Source organism: Drosophila gunungcola, chromosome 3R (assembly GCF_025200985.1).
Source record: "Drosophila gunungcola strain Sukarami chromosome 3R, Dgunungcola_SK_2, whole genome shotgun sequence".
Taxonomy (NCBI): Eukaryota; Metazoa; Arthropoda; class Insecta; order Diptera; family Drosophilidae; genus Drosophila; species Drosophila gunungcola.
Genome location: NC_069139.1, coordinates 26,607,721 through 26,625,652, shown reverse-complemented (window position 1 = coordinate 26,625,652; position 17,932 = coordinate 26,607,721). Strand labels below are relative to the sequence as shown.

At 39.8% G+C, this 17,932-nt stretch overlaps 1 protein-coding gene across 1 annotated transcript; it reads left to right on the top strand.

Moving 5' to 3' along the window:
- The first annotated feature begins 6,860 nt into the window (after positions 1 to 6,860).
- LOC128266506 (V-type proton ATPase subunit F) lies at positions 6,861 to 8,820 on the top strand. Its single transcript, XM_053003078.1, has 4 exons — positions 6,861 to 7,014; positions 7,070 to 7,151; positions 7,637 to 7,842; positions 7,898 to 8,820. Exons 1-4 carry the CDS (start codon positions 6,961 to 6,963, stop codon positions 7,928 to 7,930), a joined length of 375 nt encoding a protein of 124 aa, XP_052859038.1. The 5' UTR covers positions 6,861 to 6,960; the 3' UTR covers positions 7,931 to 8,820.
- The last annotated feature ends 9,112 nt before the right edge of the window (positions 8,821 to 17,932 follow it).

Genomic DNA, 17,932 nt, shown 5'->3' with positions numbered 1-17,932 from the left:
CAGGGCCAGCATTTTCATGCGGGTCATCTACTTGGGACCCAGACTCCCGACTCCCAACTCGCAACTCCCAACTTCAAACTCCGATTGCGACTGCAGCTGCAGCGCCTGAAAGTCAGGCTGCTACGTGTGTGTCTGAGCCCTCAGAGAGTTTTGGGTTTTTTTCGGGGCCAGCAATTCTCTGCTGCAACTTTTGGGGGCAGGGCAAAAATCACACAGAACCGGACAAAAACAAAACTACTCCTAGTTGGCTGGAAAATAACAAAGGGGCGAACGAAAAGGGGGAGCTCAGCAAATGGACTCTGGCTAAAAACGCTGCTGGCACTTTCGCAAAACATTCCAAATACAAATAAAAATCCAAGGCATGTGACTCACAGCAATCATTTCCAATGCAAAATAAAATTTCATTTTGTTTTACTTTACTTTGCCTTGCTTTGCTAGCCAGCATTTGTCCGCCGCCTGTCTGTCAGTTGGACATGTTTGTTTACGCTTCATCATGTCGTCGTTAGCCGCTGTCCCCGGACCTTGTTTTCCGCTCCTCCAGTGTCCAGTGTCCTAAACCAATGACACGATGACATTTTAATATGGCCAGTAACTTTTGTTTAGTCTGAGTCGCCGTCTCCTCATCCTTACCGTCATGGCAATTTGCCCAGAGATTTCCAGCTGTGTGCACAGGGCTAATTCAGTTTTATTAAATATTTTTCACGCTTTTCGCATCCATTTCCATTCTTCGATTTATTATTTCGCTTCTCTTAGGTAAATTGCTGCCTGATTTGTTATGAATCGAAATCAAAGGTAATGTAGCGCATAAAATCAGAGTCATACCGACCTGGAACACATATCGCTAACCATGGCAGACCCCCACTCCCCCAATCCCCCAATCCCCCACATTCAATTGCCTGTCTGCGTCTGTTGCACGTTCAATTTTTCATTACTCATGCCTCAATCAATCACAAAAAATGCGATTTTATTTCGTTTTGATGCGTATTATAAGCGTTGATCTGATGTGTGTGTCGGCGAGTGTGTGTATTTCATTTTTTTTATTCGAGCATTTCTTTCACGCTTCGCCTGCTCGAAAAGCTGAGGTTGATACTGAGGAGGCGTGGCTGGGGCCCACATGTGGTATGCGCGTTATATTTTGCATTTCGGCAGCATGTGCGTGTGCATAAATTGAATTTTATATTAATTTAAATGGGCAATTAAGCGGCAGATATTTGAAAAGGTTTAGCGTAAGCTCCCATAATACACACAAAACCGCAACAGGCAAAAACTCTTATTTTTATCGCCGATTTCTGCCCTGTCATGCCATCGAAAGTCAACGAAAATGCGAAATGTTGCATAAGTATAATCGGTTTTTTACTTTTCGCAGAGGGAATTAAAATCGCAAGTCTTCAGTTTGCCGGCGTTCAAAGTGTGTATAAATTCTGAGAACAACCTTTGGGTACTTGCCTTTCATCTGGCAACAATCAGCCTTTATCTTCGGCATGTTCATCTTGGGAAACTATTTATAAAGGCGGCTTAGGGAACGAACATTCATTAAGGTTTTTACACACGCCTAATGATGACTATCTGTGTTTACAGAGAGAGAAAATATCTAGAAAGCTTGATACATTAGAACATTTTAAGATTTTATACTTTTGCCGATAGTCTTTTGTAAAGGTTTGCGAATCTCTGCACTTAATTTCATACACATACATAGAAACTCACACAGTTTTCATACTTTAAATCTTAAATTCTTTGTTGTCCTATTTTTTAATATACTTTTTTATCAATTTTATATGTTTTAAAATTTATTTGAATTCAATGAAGACGAATCGCTGATTGACCATTAAACATTAAGAACACATATAGTAAATAAAATAATACCTTACCAACGGATCTTTCAACATTTCTAAATGTGATTCATGAATTCTCTTTTTTAGTTTTTCTGGGTTTTGGTAGGCTTCATTTTCTTTTGTGTAGCTATAGGTCTACCGATTTCTAATGGCAGCACTCCCATGTTGGAGGAGCAGCTGCTATTCCATTCTTGAACTTCCTACCGCCCAACACGCCCACTTTCGAGTCAAAAACTCTGTGGAGAGTGACGTGTCGATCGGTTCTTGGCTTCTGAGGCTCCTACGCTGTGTGTCAGAAACTGTTTTCGCCCGGAGGACTGGCAACAACTCTTGGCGTCGCTGTTGTCGCCGCTTCGACAACGCCTTTTGTGATTGGAATACAAAATAAGACACAGCACAATGAAGCCACAAAATCTGTGGAAGACGAGGCATTGGCTTTTGGATCGGGCAGATGGGAGATGGAAGATTGGGGGCGGGATGTGGATGTGAGTGTGGATGGAGCACACAAATCAAACGCATCTGCCGGCGGAGGCAGGCAGCTGCTGGGAATTTGGAAAGAAGTCTGCGCCGTGTGTATCCGACAACTGTCAATGTATCTTGTAGTTGGCGTCGACTGGTAATTACGTGACGTTTTCTTGATAAATTGTGATTCGTGGCGTGATTTGCAGGCGGCCATTACTGGCGACTAATGTGCGGCATGCTCTCAGAATTGGAACAAACGCCAAAACGCTTTGATTTTAATGCATTTCTATTAACGGTTTCGCTGGCTGCCAACACCCGCTCTCCGGCTTGCCCAATAAGGCCAAAATGCCACCAGCCAGTCAGCCAGCCAGCAAGCCAACTCAGCGGCCACATGGTGACCCAGTTCGTCAGTGGAATCGACAAATACGAGGGATGGATTCGGGGAAGGGGCGCTCGATTCATTCGGCAGAGGTTATCAACCCAAAGAGCTGCGTTCAATGCATTGACACGATTTTTGGCTACGCTCCTGCATAATAACCAACTGCACATTAACAGTTAACGCCCGCACAATCGGCAGCACACTGCCCAAAAATATGAAAGCCACTGATCAATTTGCACTAAATAATTGCTAATAAATTTAAAGAAATTTGTAGTTCTTTTTCAATTTTAGTACAGCTTTTTAACCCTTTCATTAAAATTCAATATTAAGGGAAAATAGGTTGTTAAATTACATTTTATTTTATATTATGATATTTACTAAATATTTATTTCGAATGTATAAGTTACACTTGCCAAATATGTTAAGCTTAAAGTTATTGATTAGAATAGTTAATAATTCACAAATCTATAAAAACTCCATTTAGCTTATATCGCTATTTTTATAATTTTTGTTAAGTCAGTTAATAATGTAAAAATTGGCAAGTAGGTTTCATATATTTTTGGAATTACCCAAGCTTTAATTTACATTTCAGTTGTATTTACTGGATTACATTAGGGACAAGCTATTATTAGTCAATTATACAGAGATTTCAATTTGCCTCTTTTCCTTTGGATTATGATTGACTAAATAAATAGTTTTTGTTTATGGTTTTTTTCCCGTGTAGACACTACGACCTGCGGTTCGGTGGACTTTGGGTGGAGAACCTTTGCCAATTAGGAGTGGAGTGGAGGAGGACAATAGCAGCACTTCCTGCTGCCATCCCGCCATTCTGTAATTCTGGATGGCCTGGCTAGCGATCATTTGCGGTTGGCGCTGCTGACGATGCCTTTGCCTTTGTTTATTATATTGTCATTATGCTAATTTTATTTTCCAACCCAACTGATTGGCAGTCGCGCAAAGAGAGTGCATATGTATATGTACAGTATGTAGCATGGTACGTTGTGCTGGCAAGTGAATGGCAGTGAGATAAATCGGCCGATGTTGGCGCCGTGACGTTAATGTCGATGTCATGTACTGCCTCTCGGTTCGCCTGCATTTGACATTTCGCACATGGCTTTCTTGTGATTACAGCTCTTACTCTTGTGAGCGCCTGTTTACCTTTCAATAAAAATTGTTGAATAATCAACGGCAGCGGCAGAAAACATCACAAACAGCAGTAGCAGCAGCAGTGCGATACGCGCACTGAAAGGTTCACTTCATTTCATTTCGTTTCGATTCATTTCAGCTCAGCTCAGAAGAAAGCGTATTGCGAATTTTTTTTCGGTTTGACTTGATTTGCGTGATGTGCATGCGGAGCAGCGGCGGCGACAGGTTCGATTACATAATCCCGCAAATGTTATGGTATTTTAAGCACTAAATAAATAAGAGGCGTGCCAGCACTTAGCCATGCTTCCAAATGTCTTCCCAAAGTTCAGGCCCAGCCAAAATGAAAGGGCGAAAGGCCGAAGCGAGCTGGCAGAGCCCGGCCAGAAGGCGAAATCTCGACTCAAACGTGAGAGGCAAAAACGAAGGAGAAAGAATTCACTGGGGTTGTAGCCAACTGATGTTGCACAATCCGAAGAACCGACGATCCAACTGACAGCTGCTGAATGAATGACTCCGGAATGCATGAATGATTAAGCTGTCAAGACCACGCAATCATGTAGAACATCGGAATTGGAAATCAGTATTTCAAGAACTTAAGGGAATTCCTTTGAACCTTTTCTCTTTCTAAAACTATTTAATTAATTAATTTTTGTATAACAACTTTTGCATACAAAGTTTTATTTACTGAAAAACAATACTTTTAGTTTGAATAAAATATGGGTATTTGTTAGACATAACAATTTATGCAAAAACGAAGTTTTAAAGGCTTGCCAATCCACCACGTTTTTTTTAAGAACAGTTTTAAAGATGGAATTCTAGCTAAAGTGTGAAACTCATGCGTGTCACACAATCTAGGCAAAAAGAGAAAATGGGACCCCGTCAAAAAGGGAAGCCCAGAACCTCGCACTCAAAATCGAAATTTCAATTTTCAGCTAACCAAATCGAGAAAATAGGCAAAACGTGTCGGGCATAAGTGAAAAATTTCTAGCCGCAGCATACTAAATGCCGCCATGACCATATTTAAGAAGCCAGGCCAGCAAAAGTCATTTGACACATTGTTGCCGTTCCCGTTCCCGTTGTTGATGTTGCTGTTGCTGTTGCTATTGCTGTTGCTGTTGCTGCTGATGATGTTGCTGGCGTAGCTGCAACTGTTGTTGCTGCTGTGCTGCGTCTGATTTTGCCAGTAGTCAATAAACTAAAACCGGTAGCATGAATTGCCGGTTGTGAGTTTGGGGCTGGCCAACTCGCTGGATTCGATGGCTCTGCCATTAGCAATCGCAATGTGTGGAAAAAGGTCAGCGGGCCAAAGCGTCGATGGCTTGGCTGGGTTGGGATTTCGATTGGGTTTTGGCTCGGAGCTTTGAGTTTTTAGTTCCAGTTCATATGGGATTGCGGTGGAGAGCACGGCTGCAATTTCATTGTCGGTCTGTGTGTGCAATGACAGTTTTTCTTTTCACTCAGCCAAAAGTTCAATGCACCTCGGGCGAAGCATGCATGCACAGAAAAAGAATTCTCCATTTCCACGGGATCTATTTAATAATAGTCTACAAAAATTCAAACCTTATATAAAATGTTTTTTGTTAAAAAGGCAACCAACTTAGTGGTTATTAAAAGTAAGCGATAAGTAAAGTAAAGTAACAACTCACTAAATAAATGAATAAGATGGAAATGTGTATATTAAATGATGATCTCAATTTAAACATGTTAATTTTTTTATATTAAAACACATATTTTCATGAATTAATTATGAATACAAAATGATTAAAGCCAAAATGTGAATCTTAATCATAGATGCACATATTTTATTTTTTATAACTCATATCACAACTCTTTTGAAAAAAAATATATCAAACTCAATCCGAAATTTGTAATTTTATCTTTTTTTAATTTAGTAAACAAATAACTGGCTCAGTCTATAAGTTAGTTAAAAACCTTGAAAAAAAAGTGGTTGCGTTATGTATCATAAACCTTTATTCAAAAAAAAACATGAAATGCACGTTCCAAAATGAAGTTACAATCGTTTAAAGGTTTTACACCAACTATGTTTTTGTGCAATAAATATATAACTGCCAAAATACATGTAGTCTTTTTGTGCAGTGCATGTGCCTGTACCGCTGCTCCAACTGTCAATTAATGGCAAATGTCAGGGGCTGGCTTTGAAGCATTAATCATAATTAGTTATGCCACACGCCGGCAACAATAACAATGGCTATTGATATGTAAACTGTAAACTGTAAACAATTAGAGCTGATTTGAAAAATGTTAACTGGAGTTGAGTGTTGTGTTGGGTTCAAGTGGCAGCTGGTGTGTCGTAAGTCATGTTCGGCAATTAGCCGCATTTAGGTTTTAGGGAATGCCGTCACCATGCAACTACGTAACGCCAAAGAGTTGACGGGTTGACTTGGTGCACATAACCGGCTGGCTGGGATTTTGGCCAGAGATCTGGAGCGATTCGCCTAAGAGGGGAGAATGGCCACAAAGGTGATCAGTGCGTCAAGTTCGTGGGCGGAGGTTTATGCGTATCTTTGGGTCTCGTTGGCTCAGCCCTTCGGGAAGTTATCTAATCCAATTAGGAGCTGTCGGCATTACGTAAACAACGCAGTTAAAGGGATTGGGTGGAGCAGAGAGCGGGTTGACACACAATTCAACGACTGCCGGCCATTGTTTTCGATTTAGTTTTGAGCAGCAACTGACAAAAATTCGTTATAAAATTGCACTGCCATGGACAGCGGCGGCGGCAGAAAAGCAAACATTTTAAACAATTATAAAACTTGTTTTACGCTTGACAGAACTACAAACAGCGGAGTGCAGCCAGCGTTTTGCCATCAAATGCGGCGTGGCTGTCAAGTGCAGTTTTCCCCCGTTTTTCAGTTCCTGCTCTCATTTTTCCACATCCATTTTACTCAAACAATTGTTTTGTCATCGGCGGCAGATGCACATATATTTTATTCATACATCGTTTGATGGCAGAAATAAATGCGATTTATTTATTTTTATTTAGTGCGGTAATCTACTTATTGCAAATCCATTGACAAATGTATTTATCTTTTAACTATGAGCATTTATCATCAGTTGGCCCAGGCGTTTGCTTTCATGGGACTACGTTACTTTTAAGTTAATAAAATTATAGGCTAAGGAAATATGTCGTTGGATTCGGAAGAACTTGGAAGTCTCTTTGCCGTGATTGGCGATGAGGTAGGTGGTTCATAATATCATTACCAACTCAAAAGATTCACCCACTTTCCCAAAGGACACTTGTGTCGGTTTTTTGCTCGGTGGCATTGGTGAAGTCAACGAAGATCGTGAAGCTAATTTTATGGTTGTGGAGAAGGGTAATTTAATATATTGATTATCAAAAAAAAAAAAAAAGGATTGTAGCTATAAATTATTTTGGCTAGCTAACACCAAGTTAAAAAACATGGCAAATTCAAATAATTTTACTTTGAAATACATATTTTTGGTTCTGATATAGCGCGGAGTGGTGTTTTGTTTAAGTCATTTTTATTTTTAAGTAAGAAAAAATTAAAATTTATAATGAAACAATATTGATGCCTACAGTTTTCCTATTGGGTAAACCAATTTAATATGTTAGTAATTACATTATCATGATTTTAGTTTATTTTAAATAAGATTATGTTTTAAAAGAACAATGATACATTCAAACATTTTATTGTTTTATTATAATATGCCATTTTTCTCTGGGTGTAAGTAGGAATAAAAACCATACGTGAAACATTATCTCCTCAATGTTTGTTAGAGCGTACTTAATCCTTTAGCCATATATGCTATATTTACGCATCGACAAACACTTCCGCAGACACTACTCCCGACCAGATTGAGGCATGTTTCAAGAAATTCCTGAACCGACCTGACATCGCTATTATCCTGATCAACCAAGTGTACGCGGACATGATTCGCCCCACTGTCGATGCTCACAACCTGGAGATTCCCACTGTGCTGGAGATTCCCTCGAAGCAGTACCAATACGATGCCGCCAAGGACTCCATTCTGAAGCGGGCTCAAGTGAGTTGGCCTGCGGTGGGAACTTCGACCCCTATTCACACCAATCCATCCCCAGAGCGTTTTCAACCCGCCCGAGAGGCGCTACTAGCGCCTCAACTTTGGCAATCAGTTTCGGGATCGAACGGAGAGTTTAATGAAAGATTTGCATAGTTCTTCAATGCATGCCGAATGCCAATACCAGTGCTACAAAGTCGTTTGAATTGTTGCTTAAAAAAAAAACATGCACAGATATTTTCACACAGAAATGATGGGGGAAAATAAAGCTTATACGTAAATCAGGCAACTTTTCAGCTTTTGCGTTTTAAGGAAATTGCCAAAAAACTGCAGCAGCAACAATCTGAAAAGAGGAAAACAACAAAAATGCGTTGCGCTTGCAACAAAATTGAAAACAGCAACCACACAAAACAAATACAAAAGAAAGAAAAGCTATAACAAAAGTAACAACAAAGTGAACGAAAACGATACAAATAAGCGCTGAAATGCCAATACATGGCAAAAATGCAAGAAGAAAGCCGAATAAAACCAAATAAAACAAAACAGCGAACCAAAAAAGGCACAACAGAAACCTAACAAAATAAAAACTCTTAAAAAGACAGCACATTTACGTTGTCTGGATGGCTCTGGACCGACTTGCAGAGAAAGTCGGGGAAAGGCGACTTCTTACGGGCTGCTTAGCGCAACAAAAGCATGCGAAAACAATATTCGAGCAAAGTATTTTGCGCCAACTTTTCGCACCAAGAAGTTGGCGCCGAGAATGCATTCAGAAACTTCTGTTCGAGTGACAAGTTTGCTGGAACCGAACCACCCAGAAATAGAGGAGGACGTAGCCCTGGTGGCTCTGCAAAAGCGCAGCCTAAAAGCAGGCAGCCCTCCAGACCTCCAGCCTTCCAAAGGCCGCCCGAAGCTTAGCTATAAAATTCTTAAGATTTTGGTAGAAGTCGACTAGCAAATGCGTTTAGAGACAGTTGGTACAAAGTAGCGCACTGTCATTCGGGTTAGAAAGCTATCATCATTAAGAGTGCCCGATAATGTTAAAATTATTTGTTGAACAGCAAACAAACAAATTCAAGTACAGGTCAATGTGATCATGTAACCAATATACTCACCTTTTCTAATTAGTACGTATATACTAAGGATTTCCTTCAATAGTTTTCGAAATTGTCCAATGCATTTGCATTTTAAGTTAAATTTAAACCTTTAGGCGTCATTAAGTATCGAATGATTTAATTTAAATTAATAATCTTTAAGCAATACAATTAAGAAATAAACAATTCTCATTATAACGTTTAATTAAAATGTATATATATAATTAAATGTATATATAAATGTTTTAGGGCTTGAAATAATATATCTGTCAAAGCTGGTGAATGGTGTAGTTAAAAACAAACTGTCCTATAACAGAAAATTTTCACAATTGAAAATAATTCATTCCGAATATAAACTTGCTGTTAAAGTCTTTTAATTATTTTCATCTTTTCCGGCTTTTCACAAGAAAAAAGTTTATCGTCGCATTTATGTTATGTAATAACGCATTGTGAGTTAATGAGGTGTGACAATTAGGAACACTGAGCTGGCTGGTTGTCAAAAATCTGGACACGTAGTATACTTGTCACCCATCTATTCTTCAGCAGGTAGGTTTTGACATCAAAATGGCGTGGAGCGTTTAGACCTAATTAGCCGCTCATGCCAGCCACAATGGCCGGGGCGCACGCGGCGTATGCGTAATTGCGTTACATGATGTCTGGCAAGCTCACTTTGCTGCAGCTTAACTGTCACCTGCCAAAAGCATTCAGCAGAGGCCAAATCTGGCCAGAGGCTGCCAAAAGTCAAAAGAGACTTTGCTGCAGCGTCAAGGCATAAGCATTTCCAGATGCCTAGGATTAGCCGGTATCTAATTGGGAGGGTTTTCCATTAGGAGTTATGTTGGCATGGTATATTCAAATTCACCATTTATTTTATGCCTCTAGGGTATACAGCAAGAAAATAATTTTGTGCACTGCTTTCGCATGTGTGGTATTACATTTCGACCAGCTAAAACACAATGCCGCAACATTTCATTTAATCGATTTTCTAATAAATCATAGAATTAATCTGTTTGCCAAATAATCCTCAAACGGATTGAATTTAACCGCTTTTTGTGTTTTTAACCGGCAGCTTAGCTTTGAGTACCTTAATGTGCAAGAGTAAAACGCATTATATAAATTTAGCTTATCAACTAAATAAGTAGATTATAGTGGTGTGCATAAAGCTCTTATCTTTTCACCAACTTTTCAAAAAAGTGAGAGCTTATGACACTACCGACACCTGACCCACCTTTCAAACTTAAGACCAATTAAAATAATTTCAGGAGAACACAAAGGGGCATCAATTGGCGGCAAAATAGGAGGGGCTGCAGTGAGATGAAACCTCTTAAAGCCCGAGATGGAACTTCTGACACACAGCGACAAGTTTTGCGCCTTTCCAGCAGTTTAGGGAGAAGAAAGAAAACTAAATAAATAAGCGACTAACTGACTGACTGAAGACAGCAGAGGCGGGGAATCGGAGCAACTGCAGCGAAACTTTTGCGCCGCGCAACGGGGAACATAAATAAATGAAATTATTCAAAAGTAGTTTGGAATTCTCGTGACAGCGCATAAAAACAAACAGCTGAATGCAATTTGGCTCGTTCTAAGCCATGCGAGAGGGAAAAGTGAAAATAAAACAGCAGCCGCCAGACGATGACGAAGATAGTCAGAAAAGTCCGGGTTCTGCAGGGCTCAGCCAGTGTAAATGAAATGCATAGACCCAAAAACGCATCGGGCAGCCGACGGAAACGGAAACGGAGTCCGTCAGACCAACTGAGACTGGCATAATTGTAATTGGAACTGGGATCCGAGGGCCAAGAGCTGGGCTCTGACAACTGAAGACCCTGGGCCTGAGTGCGGATGCACTGATGCCACATTTTTGGCAATTCAATTTCGGAAATGAAATCGAGACACACGGACTCAGGGGCTCTGATTGCCGATGCTCCTCCATTTGCTTGCCAAATTGAGCAAAAGATGCTGGGCCGAAATTAACAAATGGAATTGTTGCTCGGCAAATTAACAGACAACTGAGGGCATTCGCCGAGCCCACTAACGCTGGGCGGCCATCGCAAAACTATTGCGTTCGAGAACTTGTTAGTTCAATCGGCAATTCGGGCACATAGAGGGCATATGCATACATACGTCTGAGGACCACGCCCACTCAGACGGCCCTTGACATCCGCAGTGGGGAGTACGTGCTCGAAAACAAAGTTAATTAAATGATCTGATCTCCATTATTCCCAAAAAGCTAATCTCAATTACAAAATTGAAATGACCAGAAGCACACTTGGAAAATAAAGTGCTGGTCAATTTCAGTAGTCTTGCTCTAAAAGGCTAAGAAAGCGGTGGAAAACGGAGTTACGATCGTCATATCCATATTGTTGTATTAATACACAAATATTTTTATGTTCTTAGCTTAGATTCATTCAAAATATTTATGGATTGGTTTTCTTTTCATCCCTATCATGATTAATGTCTTTGTTAATGAACGTCACATAGAATAAATTAAGAAATTAGATTTGTTTTTAAAGGATGAACAATTTTCGATACTATCGATAGTTACCACCAGCAAAAGCCGAAACTATCGATAGTGCACAATATCGCTGTTTTAAAAGAATTTCTGAGAACCTAAAGAAATTTGTAACTAAGTCTTAACAACATTTTTGACAAACATGTTATAACATGTTAACTCTTACTCAAATTATAATATTCTTTTTTTATATACATTAGTAATTATTTAAACCTATTTTACATCCATTGGGGCTAGCCCAAAAAATATAGCCTTAGTAGATAAAAACAGATATTAGTGAATGGAATCATTATTACGCATATACATGTTAGCAAGATGATCTGATGCTGTTATTATCAATAATCATTATCCTTCAAGGGACTTGAAACACATTTATTTTTTAAAAAAATGCAACTAAAAAATGCCTGTTAGGACTGAGTTCTTAAGATGGACCTTTTTTTGCACAGTGCACGAGAACGACTTTGCTGAGCCACAGAAATCGATGGCACTTGGCCAAAATGTAACTCGAATGTCAAAGAAAACAAGGAAAGTGATGCGGACCGGCGAAGGGAGCGGATCGGATGCAGCTGCAGGGAATCGGTCAATATATAGTACCGGCTGGATTAGTTAGTATGGAGGTCCACCACCCGTGCAATGCAATCGACACGGCACAAAGCATTTCATTAACCATTGCAAATTGGCAGCAATTCATTGAAAGGCATTCGAGTCGAGTGCGTCGGTGGGTTTGTGCGTTCTCAATTTTCCTGCGGCACGTAGGATATGGATAATACGTATATTCGTATGTGGACAGCTAGCAGCCGAACTCAATTCTCCGAATCACTGAGCTAAACAAAATCATTAAAATTGCCATTGTCTGGGCACTGAGTGGATAAGCACACACGGCAGCACGAGCAGGGCATTGATATATGGCACACACTATACTCGAATGTTCGAATGTTGTAGCACATTTAGTTAGCCCGCTGGTCACTTTGCGGGTCTGGGTGTGCCTTCCGAAGACTGCACTGGGCGATGCCCTTGATTAACCCTCCTCCGGACCCTCTTCTCCAGATTGGATTACTTGATTTGCCAGCCAAGTGTCTAATTAATTACTTTGCATTTAAATTAACCCCCGTTTTCATCGGAGCAAACATCGATGGCAGTGTCACAAGCTGAGACGTGCACTCGGCAAAAATATAAATCACTGCAATTATATTTTACATGTTTGAAAATATAATAATGCTAAAATTAATCATCTTCCTTACTTATATAATTCATATCAACCTCATTTAGTTGCTTAGAATGCTAGCATTAAACTGTTTAATTAGTATGTATTATGTACTGTATGTAAATATTACCTTAAGAAATCTTTCATAGTTTTAGGTTTAAGTAAAACAAATAGATTAAAAAACATATTTACAATTTTTTTTAACACGGAATTTGTTTATTAAAATGGCTACGCTGCGTATTATTGATTTTCCTAATAAGCGTTGACTTACAAAGATACAAATTTCAATCAATGTGTGACTTAAATTAATATTTTAAACAGATGTTGCGAACAGTTTCAAAGTAATACTTCCCCTTTCAAATGGCTAGAAAGTATTTAATTGTGGGAATATTTGTAAAAGAATTAATATAAAATATATAAGGAGTAGTGATACTATAATATAACCCAAGTTTGCCACCACATCCCCTCCTCCATTTTGCAGAGTGTGTGTCTGCTTGATTGGAGGCGTGGCAGCTGCATGTTGCGGGGCGGCCATTGCTTTGGCTAATTTGTATTCAAAACACAGAAAGCAGTGTCAGAGTTTCAATTGATTGAATGAGTCTGGGTCGAGCCCCGGGTCCGAAGTCTGGAGACCTGGGCACAGATGTCGGGAGATTAGCAGCCGGGCCAGAGTTCACCTGAATCGCTTTGACTCGCTCTAATTGGAAGTGACAAATGGAAGCTCGCCTCGGCTGCACGGTGTTTGCATTGCGAGCTGGACTTAAACAGCTTTCTGTGGACTTGGAGTCCCAACTTTAAAGCGCTCTCTATTAATTTGGCATGCTATTCGCAACGGAAACCGCACTCAGACTTCTAACTGGGGAACTATTCCTTTGTTGTCCCCGGCCCGAAAAATTGCTATAGCAACTGCTGACTGCTGCAATAAACCACAGCACATTTTTGGATCCACTTCATATGCATAACAAATGAATAACTTTCGTATTATCCCACCGAGCCGCAATAAAAAAAAATTAAAAAAGCAGAACGTACGTAAACACAGATAAACAATTGAAATGCGATAAAAAAATAATAACAGCAACTGAATTCAAGTGAGCCTGGTGCACAAAGGATAAAAGACGCGCGAGTATAGTTTATTCAAATAACAATTGCCAAATACTTATTTAACCAACATAAAAGGCACAGCGCAACTTTCTGGCTTTTGGGCTTTGTCGGTGGCGTTGGCCGCAAAATGTGCAAAAATTTGTATAAAAATGCCAGAGCAAAGTGTGCCACACCCACACACGCTGGTGCAACAATAAAATACCAGCGAGCCGCTGACTGGGGTGCTGCCTTTTCGGGTGGGGTTCGCCATCATTTTCGGGTAATGCAAAATTACGTTATAACGGCATAAATTTAAATAAATGCCGGTCTCAGGATTTTTATGCATTTTTACCGCATAACAAATACTTTTGTTGCCCGCAGCCACCTACATTCTGGTCTAATGTGGCTTGGCCACGCCTAACGCCCACACACGCTTTCACACTTACAGCCAGGGATAAAACTATAGTCCGCAGCTATCGTAGTAACTCGTAAAAAATGTTGTTCGTAAATATATATTAGGGTACATTATTTTTGGATGTTTGACCCTCGCGTCTCAGACAATTTTGAGAATTTTGAGTATTTTCTTTGTTTTATTAATTAAATTTTATTTCAAATTTCGCCATAAATTTATGATTTTCAAAATATATCTGTCATACGCTATGATGTTTTAATTTGGTGCAAAGTACTGATCAAACGAGTATCTCAGTCTTTGAAAATATGACTGTGCTTGGCCTGTGCAGAAACTGTATAGAAACATAAACTAACAATTACAATTTTTGTAACAATAGTTTAGTTTATTTTTTGACAATTTTTTATAAAAACATTTCTCAATAAGTTGGGTATTAAATAAACACCACAAAAGTATCAAAACAAAACTTATTTAGTTTGAAAATAAGGCCCTAGACTACAGTTTTTAGTCTTAGGTAATGAAATTAAACTAAAAAGTATATTGGTGATATTATTTAGCATACTACTGTCATACTTATTTAAACTAAACTTTATTTTTTTTGGGTGTACGAGTTCGTAAGCATGTCATAATCAAGTATTTTATCTGCTAAACTACGTTTTTTGTCTCCTAACTAAGTCAAACATTAAACCTAACAATGAATGAAGTTTGAATCATTTCAACTTATACAACGGAAGAAACATTTACAAATTTTCTTCATTAGAAGGTGGCAAATGTTTTTAGTTTAAGATCTCATTTTAAGTAACATCCAATATTCTCAGTGCTATTGTTGCCACCTCAAGTGTATGTTCTAACAATTCGTAGGCGGCTAAAACTGCGGCTGCTGCAGTCAGCTAGTGAAATTTCCTTCCGCTTTCGCCAGGACGCGAAATGCTTTCATTGGCATGCCAGCAACTCTCTCTCTCTGTGCAAGTGTGTGTGGTTTCGTGAGTGTGGTGGTGGTGAGGAAACTCTTGGCTGTTATTTGCATGCCCCTAAAATTATGCAAAGTAATCCTGTCTCGCCCGTTGGCGAAATCCGCGCCGATATTTGCAATTGTTAACGTAATAAGCGGGTTTAAGTGCGAGCTGCACCTGTCCTGCCACCTGCCACCTGCACTCCTGCAGTCCAGCAGTCCTTTGTCCTGATCCTTTTCTTGGGCATATCTGGCCGATACCTCTTCATCGTTTCTCGGCTGGCTTCTGTTGCCAGAGCAAATATTTGGCCACCTTAAGCGGCGCTGGGCTGCAAAAAGTCGCCCAATTAAATGGCCAACTGCAATTCCTTACAGTGTAGCATTTTCGGTGTTGCCTTCCGTCTCGCTCGCTCCACTCCACTCCACACCAATCCGCCCCTCTCGCTTACTCTTTCCAAACGGATGTGGCTGCGCCATGCTTTTCGGTTTACGTAGTAAATTAACTTCCGTTTTATTTGTAAGATTTCCTTTCGCTCTGCTCGTCGTTCGTTTGCCTTTTTTACTGGCTGTCCTTGCCCTGGCACGCCCCCTTTGCTACCGCCCTCCCCCCGAACGTATCCTTTCCATTTCCAGGTTCCGTGTGCTTTTGTTCCACTATTTGGGTTATGCTTGGTCTGGCTGCTCGGTCTGCTTTTGTATATTTTTAAGCGCTTTTTCATTCAATTTACAAAATTGAAGTGGGAATTGAGAAATAAATTCCGTTTTCGTTTCTGGCTCCTGGTTCCGAAATTCCAGCTCCCAGTTGCACTTTGCGTGCAGCGGATGTGGCCGAAAGGCCAGACCTCCAGACCAAATTAGGTGAAATGCAAACGTTTAGCGTAATGAACTAATTGAGGCGGCCGCCTGAAGGTCGTCCGTCCGCCGGAAACGAGGGCATTTAAATGCTGCATAAAGCCCACTTCCGGCGCCCGTCCGGCCCTGTCTCCGTATCTCGGCCTTTGCATCTGCCTGCTGCAAAGATAAATAGCCGCCGTCGCAGTAAATCTCACGGAAATTTTTCACTCTCTTGACATTTATGCATGCACCGGGTGGAATCGGGATCCCGGGACTTTGAAGGAGCTGAGCCTGAGGATTTAACCGAATACCAAGTGAGATCCCCACGTCGCCGTGGCAACGCAATTGGCCCATCTAAGACCAGGCTCCAGGCGACAGCAACCATTTCCTTCGCCATTCAACCGGACAATCGTGAAGCCCACTCGTTTGGCCACTCATCTGTGTATTTGAATGCACGCTTAAAAGGTTGTGGATGTTTTTTTCACCTGTTCAGGTTCTTGAGACCTATATTTTGTTATACATATTTGTTTATTTGCTGTTAAACTGAGCTAAGGCTGGTTCTAATATCATTCTTATAAAACAAGTCTATCGATCTTGAGTCACTCTTTTTATGAGCTTTAATTTTCAAATAATCTAATAAAGGTTTCAGAAGTGACAGATCCAAACACAATTAAGAAAATGTATAGATAAGAATAATATGACTTTTACAAAACAGTTTCTAGTTATTTTAATTTAATAAATAACTAAATTTGCAGGAATAAATAAAAAATGGAAGCTTAATCCTTGTAGCACTAGGAAATATGTAAAAAATAAATTAAATTAAATAGCTGGAGAAATTGTAAGATTTCGAGTAAAAGCTTTATTAAAAGGCATAGCCCTAAACAATATAGCCATAAAAAGTATTATGGGGACCAATGCACACAACAACAACTAAGCAAAACAATTTAAAGTTCTTATAAAAATAATGAATGACATTTAAGTTCTTTTGTTTTTAAATTAAAAAAAACCGAAGGGCAATGCATTTCGGCAATAATTTATAAATCTGAACATGTTTTAAAGAAATTTACTGCACTTTATAAATAATAAAGTTTTAGTATATGTACAAAATGCAATACTGCAAGAAATTATCCGAACATTTTTCAATTTTTTTTAGTGTGACCTCTTGGCAGCTCCCCGAGTTACCTTTTCACTTATCACAAGTGCTGGATGTTTGTCCTTTTTGTGCTCCGAGTATTTTCAATTTGTATTAAAAGGTTTTCGTAGGCGAAGAAGCTTTACATATGCGTCGAAGCTGTGGCACAGAAAAAGTAGATGAAAAAACAAGAAGAAACGAATCTGCTCCTCGTTCTCGACATCATCGTCCAATTTGTGTTGATAATTTCACGGTTTGTTGACAACTCAGGTGGACAAAACGCTGGGTGAGTGTGTGTATCCCTTTGTAGCGGCTAATGCCCTCAAGTTTTCCCAAACCCAAGCCCCAGTATCCCCTGCATTGTCATGGTATTTACATGCACTGCTGATTGCCACTAAGCCAAAACTATAGAGAGCAAAATGGGTATGGATCGGACGGCAGAGACTTCGCTTTGATTCGAACATTTGAGTTTTGTATCAAATGATTGCCCTGTCAATTGGTTTATGGTTCAGTGTGCCGGCAAATGTATTTAGGCGGTTTTTCCTAGGCAATATCCAACCCTATTCGATTCGCACTAGTCCGAAAAGAGCTTAGTTTTTGGCTTAGGTGTGAGACCACATCCCGGGATTACGATTACGACCAAAGAGTTTTCGCCATAGGCCGGACTATATCGAGTGTGAGTCGAAGTCCATTGAATTACACTTGTTTGCCCGTCACTTTATGTCCATCGTATCTCATTACAAGCACTACATTTTTATTTAAACCGATTGAGCGATTCATCGAAATGTATTTCATTTAAATCGTTTGTTTGACACAAGCTCAGTGAAACAAGGCAAAAAAGTGTTTAAAAACAATGAAGGAAAGCCTGCGCAGTCAGCCGACCGA

Bases quoted from the DNA above. Each gene is read 5' to 3' on its own strand.
- LOC128266506 (XM_053003078.1), top strand. From the start codon at position 6,961: ATGTCGTTGGATTCGGAAGAACTTGGAAGTCTCTTTGCCGTGATTGGC. The intron at 7,015-7,069 runs GTAGGTGGTTCA...ACTTTCCCAAAG, and splicing joins TTGCCGTGATTGGCGATGAG to GACACTTGTGTCGGTTTTTT. The intron at 7,843-7,897 runs GTGAGTTGGCCT...ATCCATCCCCAG, and splicing joins CCATTCTGAAGCGGGCTCAA to AGCGTTTTCAACCCGCCCGA.